Below are 9,981 nucleotides of genomic sequence, written 5' to 3'. Positions count from 1 at the left end.
TACCATTTAATATAAATAATAAACCTTGTACCTTAGAAATGTGCTCAAACATTTCAAATATTTTTGTTATATATTTGTGTAACATCATTTTGAACATGTTTTTCTACGAAATTAATAGCAATTCATTTTATTTTTTGTCATGAATATATTAAGTTTTTCTTATTTTATTTTGTCAAAACTATTTGAAGTACCTTTTTTAAAAATATGTTTTCATAGCGCGGACACAAGCCATAAATGCTTATCTCACTTAAGTGGTGACAAGAACCGAGGAGAAATTCAAAGTTTGAAAGCGTGGTGAATGTCTGACTATGAACAATGCCGACAGTAAGTTGTAATTGTAAATTTTTATATGCACTGACCTAATTTTATTTTTGTTTAAATTAATTTTTTAGATTAGAAACAAAAAGCATGTAAGAAAACCGCAACTTTTAGCTTGCAAAAATCCGCATTCCATTTACAAAGTCGAGTGCATAAATGAGTCCATAAATCAAGAAGCACGCGGATAACAAGTGCGTGCTTAATGTAAATGTAAACGCCTACAAAGCGCCGACTTATCGTTTCAAAAAGAACCCTGCATAAACAGAAACACATAAGTTAAACAAAATCGACGACAACGTGTTTGGAGGTCTAGGTGGGACTATATAATGTCAGTAAGCCTGGTTAGTAATCACAGCAGTAGGAGAATTGGCCGAAATGGAGAACTCGCAAAGTAAATCCACATTGTTCTGGTTTTTAGTCATTCTAGGCGTTTCTTTGGGAGATTTCATACCCCTGGAGGATATGGACTCTCAGGAAATGATTGACCTGACGGATCTGGGCGATACTGTCTTCGGAAATCCTGATGTGGAAACCACTGGCGCTTTGGTCGAGGCTCACAATGAGGAGTCGTCGCAGAACCCCGAGGAATTAGGCACATACCACGAAGGTGACATATTGATCCCATTGAGCTACAGGAATGCCAGATCCAATGGTACCCGTAATGGCATTTTGGCGCTGAGTTCCCGCTGGCCGGGCGGCGTTGTGCCTTACGAGATCAAAGGTCCCTTTACAAGCCAGGAATTGGGAAATATCAATCATGCTTTTAATGTAAGGTTTAAAAACAAGACATGTTATGACGTAGTTATTTAATAATAGTGAAAAATATATAATTTGTTTATCTTTTCCAGGAATACCACACCAGAACCTGTGTGCGTTTTAAGCCCAGGACCACCGAAAAGGACTACATATCGATTGGAAGTGGAAAGACCGGATGTTGGAGCAGCATCGGACGCTTGGGTGGTCGCCAGGAGGTGAACCTGCAGTCGCCCAGCTGCCTGCGAACCTACGGCACTCCGATCCACGAGCTGATGCACGCCCTGGGCTTTTTCCACGAGCAGAATCGCCACGAGCGCGATTCCTATGTCCAGGTGATGAGTGCCAACATTAAGCCTGCGATGATGGCCAACTTTGAGAAGTCCAGCTCCAAAACACAGTCCGGATTCGGCGTGGAGTACGACTATGGCAGTGTGATGCACTACTCGGCCACCAGCTTCACCCGGAATGGCCAGCCCACACTGAGGGCGCTGCGCTCCTCCTCCGATGCCAGCCAGATGGGTCAACGACGAGGATTCTCCGCCGGAGATGTGCTCAAGATCAACGCCATGTACAAGTGCAAGGTTTAGATAAAAAGAAACATTCTCCCGATTTGCTTCACAAACATCGAGGATTCATAGACCATCAGAATTTGGAATATCAGAACAAGTATTCGAGTTTGAAAGAAAATACATCCTATATCAGGCAGAACCATATCAAGATCATTAAATATTCAATTATAAATTACTGAAAGTTATCATATTTTGTATTTATTTATATAAAGCTAACTAAAAGTTTAAAACTATGAGCTTACTTATGACTAGAGCGCTAGCAACTAAGGCTTTCGACTCGTCTAAGCTCGAAAGATATTTGTTATTACTTAAAGACCAGTTTCTAAATATATTGTTGTATTATTAATTATAGTGTTTTTTATCTTCGAGCGGCAAAAATATGTAGTTTTCTTAATAACGTGGCTAAATTTAAAAAACCAATTACAAAACACAAATCTTAACTGAAGAAATTCCTACTTGCAAAACGGATTGCAAAAGTGCTTCTATTAATAAAGTAGAACGCTAGATGGGACTGCCTATATAATGCCAGCGAGCCCGGTTAGAAGTCACAGTAGTAAAAGAACTTGACAAAATGGAAAAGTCGCAAAGTAAACCAAGTTTGTTCTTGCTCCTAGTTATTTTGGGCATTACTCTTGGACATTTTAAGCCCATGGACTTAAATAAGAAATCCCATAACCCCGAGGAACGGGGAAATTACTTTGAAGGTGACATAGTGCTCCCAGACTGGAATCCCCGATCCAACGGTATCAATATGCGTAATGGCGTGTTGGACCTGAATCGTCGATGGCCAGGAGGCGTTGTCCCCTACGAAATCAATGGCATATTTTTACCCAACCATATGAAAATAATCGAAGATGCTTTTAAGGTAAGGACTTAAAAAAAATTCATATTAAGGGGTTGCATTGGATTTTTGTCCCAAAAACAAACACTTGTTTATGATTTTTTTTTTAATATTTCAAATGAGACAGACAAATTTAAAAAAAAGCCTAGCCAACTATTACCAAAAAAAAATTTTTTTATATCGACTTTTTATAATCCTTGTTAACTAGATCTATATATTTATCATGCAATTTTTAAAATAATAACATTATTAAAATAACTTATTGATTATTTAAAATTGTACAACCTCTTTAAGGAGTTCCATACCAGGACCTGCGTGCGTTTTAAGCCTAGGACCACCGAAAAGGACTACATTTCGATTGAAAGTGAAAATAGTGGATGTTGGAGCAAAATCGGACGGGTGGGTGGTCGCCAGGAGGTGAACCTGCAGGTGAACCTGGAGGTGAACCTGGAGAAACCCGACTGTCTGTACAAAGTCGGTGTTCCGATTCACGAGCTGATGCACGCATTGGGCTTCTGCCATGAACATTCTCGCCCCGATCGTGATTTATATGTCATAGTGAAAAACAAAACCCAAATTAATACTCCTGATTACGTTAAGCTCGGTCCCGGCGTTTCGACCGATTTCGGCGAGAAGTACGACTACACCAGTGTGATGCACTACACGGGCGACTTTTTGATCGCATTGATAGACACTCCCGATGTCAAGAATATGGGACAAGTGGATGGTTTCTCCGCAGCAGATGTGCGCAAGATCAACGCTATGTACAACTGCAATGCTTGAAGAAATGAGAACAATTTGTAACACAATATCGGTGATTAATGAATTTCTTTATAGACCGACATCATCAGAATAAATATTAATACAGTAAAAATATTATTATTTTCACAATTTATTCCCATTCACTGAAGTAAATTAATTCGGTGGTGCCCCACAAAATCACTAGGGATTTGAAATCACTTTAATGTATAATTTTTAGGTGTCTAAAAGTATGCAGTGAATAAATGACATTGGTTTTCTGAATGAATTAATTGTACTTTTGAGCTTAAACTATATAGTTGCATACTTTTAGACAGCTAAAATGAAATTTCAAAGTGCTTTCAAAACCTGAGTGTTCTTGTGTGCCAAAAAATCGACGTTTTGCCTCACAACCCGGCTATAATTAAAAACTAATTACGAAAATCCAAATCTTATCTGTAAAAATTCCAACTTACAAAGCGGAATGCTTAAGTGTTTCTATAAATAAAGAACGCGGCTTGCTGAATGTATCGGTGAGACTATGTAATACCTGTAGACCAGCTAGTAGAACAATTTGCTAGCATGGAAAAGTTAAAAAGAAAACTCAGTTTGCTCTTTTTCCTAGTTTTACTTATTATTTCTCGGGGAGATTCCATGCCCCGGGGGGCTATAGACTCTTTGCAAATTATTGACTTGTCTGATCTAGGAGACAACATATTTGGTAACCCGGATGTGAAAACCCCAGAAGCATTGGTCGAGACTTACAATAAGGAATTCCAGCAAAACCCCGAGGAATTGGGTGCCTACTTTGAAGGTGATATATTGATTCCATTGAGATACAGGAATGGAATTTTAGAGCTGAGCTACCGCTGGCCGGGAGGCGTTGTGCCATACGAGATCCAAGGTTCCTTCACAGACCAGGAGCTAAGACAAATAAATCATGCGATTCAGGTAAGGATTCAGAAAAGTCCTTAGTGTGCCTACAACTCTCTTTCAGGAATTCCACACAAGGACCTGTATACGTTTTAAGCTCAGGACCACCGAGGAGGACTACATCGTGATTGGAAGTGAAAACTCTGGTTGTTGGAGCTTCCTCGGTCGTTTGGGCGGCCGTCAGAAGTTGAATCTGCAGTCGCCTAACTGCCTGCAACAAATCGGTATCTCCATCCACGAGCTGATGCACGCCCTGGGATTTTTACATGAGCAAAATCGCCACGAGCGCGATTCCTATGTCCGGGTGATAAGTGACAACGTAAAGCCTGGGAAGATGAAGAACTTCAGGAAGTACAGTTCCAGTCAGGAGTCAGGTTTCGGCGTGGAGTACGACTACGGCAGTGTGATGCACTACTCGACCACCAGCTTCACCAGGAATGGCCAGCCCACAATGGAGGCTTTACTCGACACATCCGAATCCAGGAAGATGGGTCAACGAAGGGGTTTCTCTGCCGGAGATGTGCGCAAGATCAACGCCATGTACAAGTGCCAGGTTTAGATGAGAATTTTTTATGCTTTCGATTTGTTACACAAAAATCGTAAGTTCATGCATATCAATATTGGCAATTTAAAGCTCTTAAAATAAATATCAGAACAGAAAAAGCACATTCAATTTAAAGTTACTAAAAGTAGAATACCTTATAAGTAGCTATAGCTGTGCGCCCAAATATTATGTTTCGTAACATTACCCCGATAAACTAAAAATCCTTAAGGGTTTACTGGAAAGCAAAACAAAACTGAGTTTATTAGTAGCCAATATAAGGCAGATCTATATAATAACACTAAGTTCGGCGAGTAGAAGACTTTGACAACACGGAAAAGTCGCAATATACGCCCAGGTTGCTCATGTTCGTAGTTCTGTTGTGCATTTCTTTAGGTCATGCCCTGCCTTCGAGGGATATGGAAAAATTTCGTAATCCGGATGTGGAAACCGCTGGAGCTTACAGGGAGAAATCCCAGCAGAACCCCGAGGAACTGGGTAACTACTTCGAAGGTGATATATTGCTCCCAATGGGCTTCAAGAATGCCCGCAATGGCATAATTGCACTGACTTCCCGCTGGCCAGGTGGCGTTGTGCCCTACGATATTGATGGTGACTTTACAACCCACGACTTGGACAAATTAAATAGTGCAATAAAGGTAAGTCATTACAATATACATACAACTTTTCAAAATATCTTTTGGAAATATAATAAGATAACTATCATAACATATGGTTTTGCCTACGCCTGAATAAGACTATAAAGTCAAAATGAACTATTAGTTTACATTATCATCTCGCTTCCAGGCATACCACAAATATACCTGCGTGCGATTTAGGCCTAGGATCGCTGAAGAGGATTACATCGCGTTTACATCGAAAACGTTGGGATGTTATAGCTATGTCGGACGTTTGGGTGGTCGCCAGGAATTGAATCTGCAGTCACCCGACTGCCTGAAAAAAGTCGGTGTTCCGCTCCACGAGATGATGCACGTTCTGGGCTTTTTTCACGAACAGAACCGTCCCGAGCGCAATTCCTATGTCCAGGTGATAAGTGACAACATTAAACCAGGGAATATGCAAAACTTCGCGTTATACAAACCCGGCATACTGACCGGATTCGGCGTGAAGTACGACTACAGCAGCGTGATGCACTACTCTGCCACAAGCTTCACCAAGAATGGCGAGCCCACAATTGTGGCATTGCACGACACTCCCGAGTCCAAGCTGATGGGTCAACGAGAAGGTTTCGCTGCCGGAGATATGCGTAAGATCAACGCTATGTACAAATGCAAGGTTCGAGCTACGTCGAAGATTCGAAGACCATGAGATGTTCACTCAAAATTCAATTCTCGTTTACTGAAAAAATATGTCTATGGGTAACAATAATTGATAACAAAATTAACATTCGCTTATGTGCGCCGTGTCTTGTACTGCTTCGGAAACTGTTAAGCCATCCCCATCATCTAGTGGTGCGGAAGGTTCTTGTTCGTCTCGAAGAAGAAGTTGCCCTGCATGTTGAGCTCCTTGCAGAGCGTGGAGAACCTTCGGATGGCGTTGTAGGTGCCCAGGTGACTCTCGCTTCCATCTTACACAGAGAAACACAAAGCATTACAGAAGATACTATATATACACAGCAGAGCAAGAGGCCGATCGCATGCAGGGGGGTTGATTAGTAATCCGAATGATCCGCTCCAGTCAGCGGATAGTTAGTGGGGACGCGCCTTTTGGATGGTGGCCTTACCTGGGCCCGCGAAACCGGCACCCGTTGCATTCAAATCCAGGTTCATGTAGAGTGCCATATTCCCGGTGGATCCGTGGCGAGATCGATTGTTCAGAAAATCCCGTATGTGCTGGACAATCAAATCGATGGCCACTGAAAGGAAGAGAGAGTGCCATTAGTGGGGACAGCCAATTTAATAGTATCAAATCGTAATGCTGCACCTTCGTAAGCATTGCAACTCAACGTGGAACAATCCACTTACCTCGCTGCTCCTCTGGAGCTCCCCCGATCCAAGCGGTCTAGTCTAAGCCAAGGACTTACTCTAGCTCTAGTTAGTAGGGTCTATTACCTAATCGCATCTAAGCTGGGCGGCATTTTCTGTTAATTGTTTCTCTATTGTGTCTTGTGACTCGAGTAATTGTGTGCTTTACAATCTGCTGGTCGTGTACTTACAAAATGAAACACCGATTTATCATCACGTCTTGTTACGCAATTATCTGTCTTGCATTTGTATATTTGAGACTTCATTAAAGTGTTTATAGGAGACACTATTTGATAACACTAAAGTCGAAAGTTCCGACTTTTTAGATGCCCGGTACTCACAAGAAATTTAGAAAATTAAATCAAAATAAGATGGTAACAGTTCTATTGACTATTTTTTTATGGAAATCTATATTGCTTATGAATCGATTGCTTATTCGGATATATTGTAGTGATAAGTTTAAGTTCTAAAAGTTAATCGAAACTGCAAGCTCTAAATTATATGATGTTTTTCTTTGTAACATAGACAGATATTATATAGAATGTTTCTAGGACATCTACAAACAAATAAATAATAATTATTGAATAGTCGAGATTAAGGAATGAGTTATTTATAGTCCGTTTATAAGATAATCAATATGTAATTGAACAACTACGCAGAAAAAAGTAATACAATATTAGTTAAAAGTTAAAATTATTTACAAAATATTTTTAAATACAAAAATAGTTCGGCTTATAAAAGTTTATAATGGAGCCCCTTGTTATATTAGCATCCACAGAACAGAATTTTATAAGAGTGGTTAACAAAGTATCGGGCATTGGAACATAGATACAATAGTTAGATGTGTATAACATGTGTGGTTTGGTGAGTAGAGTGCTTAAAACCTCGAAAGGATGTCAAATCGGGGTTGGGCACCAGGTTAGACCAAGGGATATCTTTAAACTGTAACATTTTGCTATAGGTAACTTATGTCCAGAGTTAGACTGGGATCGCAATCGCAGGTTGGGTTATCTTGATGAACAGAAACGAGCTTACATACACACTACCATGTATTGTTGAACATATGCAAGAGTAGATACTAAAGATACTTTTTAATCTTAGGACTACGTTAATCGGTTACGATGAGGAGACCAAATGAGAAGCGATGCCGGCGCTCATTAATGGACATTTGTCTTAGTGTGCTGCGCCGCCTCGGTTTTCTTTATCTTTCTTTTCAAGTTTTGGACTCTAGTTTTTGGCAATTAGTACAAGCTCAAGACGCGGCGTTAGGACGAGGAAGTGGCCGCCCCAGAAGCGAGTTTACATTGGCGTTTAGTGATCTCGCTTCATGCTAGACGCCGCCACCCTGACTGTGTTGCTGTGCTGTGCGCTGTTGGTGGTGGCGAGAATCTCCCCGATATGGTGTACAATAAGATCAATGGCAACTGCAAGAAATACAATAAAACAACAGGAACAAAACGAAAACAACCGAAAATCATAACGCAAAAGATACAATTAACAGAGATGAAGGAGAAACAAAGAGAGGGTAGAAATGTTGATAGTAGGCATATAGTACTCATATGTATGTAAACATCAAGCAGTCTATGTGATAGGGATTTCTTGTCATCAGAGGGGTTAATAGAACCAGAAACAAAAGAACCATTGCTATAACTATGGTTATTGGGGGGCAACCAACTCAACGAAACACTACAAACGCTTAGAGTGTAAGAGTGTGTTTTGTGTGGGCATAGAAAGTAAACTGAAATGGGCAGGTGTCTGGGTGCTGCTGCCTCACCTGTGTTGTCGGCGCCTCGTGGTATGATAACGTCAGCAAACTTTTTCGTCTGAAAAAGGTAGGGTTTGTAAATTACTGTTAATGGAAAATTCAATAATGGCGAAACTTACAGGCGAGCAGAATTCCTCGAAAGCGGGCTTTACGAAGGTCATGTACTGGGTGAGAACGGCGTCCAAGTCCCGACCACGTTCGTTGATATCGCGTGGCACTAATATGATTTTTATTATATTGCTTACTTGGAATCATGAGAATTCACCACTCACCTCTCCTGGCCAATCTGGTATCGGAGTCTGTGTCCACGAATAGCTTCATGTGGAAAAGGTCGCGTATCTTGGGAAAGTAAAAGACCAGAATGCCTTCGAATAAGACCACATCAGCTGGGTAGATAACCAGCACGTTTTCAAAGTCCCTAGGGGGTTAGTTATAGTAAGAAAGTGAGAATATATTAATAACGTAATGAAATAAAAGAGTCTATGACTAATTTGGTTTCACTTATTACTCTTAATGGACCCAATTAACTGATTACCGTAGCAGTTTTAATGGAGGTGACAGGGAACGAGTACTAGGGAATTTTTAAAGGTGTATTTAAAGGTGTATTTTTGGATCTACATCTAGAAACTAAGCTTTACCCATAATACAATGGATCTTATAAGCTGTTAAGCTGCGATAAAATAGACTCTCTACAGTTGGATTCGATGTCTAATGGGACTTACAGCGAATTGGTGCGGTAGTCGTAGCTGGGGATCTCAACCTTGTGGCCCTTCAGGATGTTCTGCAGCGTGCTGAACATGAGTTCCTCGTTGAAGGCATCCGGATGGTCAAAGTTGAAGAGACCCTTCTGGGCCTTGGCCTTCTCGGCGGGGGTGAGTTCACGGTAGAAGCTGTCCTGGCTGATGGAGACCACCTGGCGCTGCGTGTGATCCATTTCCGCCTGGCCCAGCTGCTCCATAATCTTCTTGCAGACCGTAGACTTGCCGCTGGCCGTTCCGCCGGCCACGCCGATCAGGAACGGGGACTTGACCTCATCGTTGCCAGCGGCTCCGTCGCCATTCGGCAGTCGCAGCGAGTCGACTCTCCGTAAGTCCTGCATTTTCCCGTGACAAATTGTAAAATAAAAGATATTTTCACACAACAAAACAGCTGATTAGGTTAGAGATGGGCTGACCACGATGGTATCGGTATGTTGAGCATCATATCGCAACTCTTGTTATCGGTATTCCGGAAGTGCAGTGTTGCCACTTGGGACAAAAAGAGACAAATAGCCGTTATTTCAAATTAAACCGTGATATTTTGAAAGGAAGTCAGAAATATGAATCATTATAAAACTATTAGCATAATTACATACATATATAGAAGACCACGCTAAACCATCATGTACCTTACTCTTGCTGACGCCGGCGCGTAGAGATTTGAAAACAATTTACCAACGCATTGGAATTGGAAATATTTGCACAGCTTGGCTTTTTGTTTCGATGAATGAGAATGCTTTTTTGTACTTTTATTTGCATAGTAACTGTTTCTCTATT

General features: G+C 41.0%; 5 protein-coding genes across 6 annotated transcripts; 4 read left to right on the top strand and 1 right to left on the bottom strand.

Moving 5' to 3' along the window:
- The first annotated feature begins 661 nt into the window (after positions 1–661).
- Positions 662–1,916, top strand: LOC108020647 (hatching enzyme 1.2). The gene is made up of 2 exons (XM_017089004.4): positions 662–1,086; positions 1,167–1,916. Exons 1-2 carry the CDS (start codon positions 694–696, stop codon positions 1,659–1,661), a joined length of 888 nt encoding a protein of 295 aa, XP_016944493.4. The 5' UTR covers positions 662–693; the 3' UTR covers positions 1,662–1,916.
- Positions 1,917–2,179: 263 nt separating this feature from the next.
- LOC108020611 (zinc metalloproteinase nas-4-like) lies at positions 2,180–3,360 on the top strand. Its single transcript, XM_017088960.4, has 2 exons — positions 2,180–2,508; positions 2,779–3,360. Exons 1-2 carry the CDS (start codon positions 2,215–2,217, stop codon positions 3,265–3,267), a joined length of 783 nt encoding a protein of 260 aa, XP_016944449.4. The 5' UTR covers positions 2,180–2,214; the 3' UTR covers positions 3,268–3,360.
- A 398-nt stretch (positions 3,361–3,758) lies between these two features.
- Positions 3,759–4,821, top strand: LOC108020610 (hatching enzyme 1.2). The gene is made up of 2 exons (XM_036817394.3): positions 3,759–4,173; positions 4,220–4,821. Exons 1-2 carry the CDS (start codon positions 3,805–3,807, stop codon positions 4,712–4,714), a joined length of 864 nt encoding a protein of 287 aa, XP_036673289.3. The 5' UTR covers positions 3,759–3,804; the 3' UTR covers positions 4,715–4,821.
- A 150-nt stretch (positions 4,822–4,971) lies between these two features.
- LOC108020662 (hatching enzyme 1.2) lies at positions 4,972–6,111 on the top strand. The gene is made up of 2 exons (XM_036817527.3): positions 4,972–5,355; positions 5,504–6,111. The coding sequence occupies exons 1-2, from the start codon at positions 5,062–5,064 to the stop codon at positions 6,023–6,025; spliced, it is 816 nt and encodes a 271-aa protein (XP_036673422.3). The 5' UTR covers positions 4,972–5,061; the 3' UTR covers positions 6,026–6,111.
- Positions 6,030–9,620, bottom strand: Uck (Uridine-cytidine kinase). Of its 2 annotated transcripts, none has more exons than XR_010654237.2 (6): positions 9,169–9,619; positions 8,719–8,864; positions 8,566–8,663; positions 8,456–8,504; positions 6,682–8,105; positions 6,030–6,572 (listed from the first exon to the last, which is right to left on the bottom strand). XR_010654237.2 is itself a non-coding variant. In XM_036817393.3 (6 exons), exons 1-6 carry the CDS (start codon positions 9,543–9,545, stop codon positions 6,163–6,165), a joined length of 924 nt encoding a protein of 307 aa, XP_036673288.3. In that variant the 5' UTR covers positions 9,546–9,620; the 3' UTR covers positions 6,030–6,162. The 2 variants fall into 2 exon arrangements, 1 of the variants encoding a protein (XP_036673288.3); XM_036817393.3 differs by lacking the exon at positions 6,682–8,105 and having other exon boundaries at positions 6,030–6,284; positions 6,441–6,572; positions 9,169–9,620.
- Positions 9,621–9,981: the final 361 nt, after the last annotated feature.

Source organism: Drosophila suzukii, chromosome 3 (genome assembly GCF_043229965.1).
Source record: "Drosophila suzukii chromosome 3, CBGP_Dsuzu_IsoJpt1.0, whole genome shotgun sequence".
Lineage (NCBI taxonomy): Eukaryota > Metazoa > Arthropoda > Insecta > Diptera > Drosophilidae > Drosophila > Drosophila suzukii.
The sequence above is the reverse complement of the archived record's forward strand: the minus strand, read 5'-3'. Positions and strand labels throughout refer to the sequence as shown.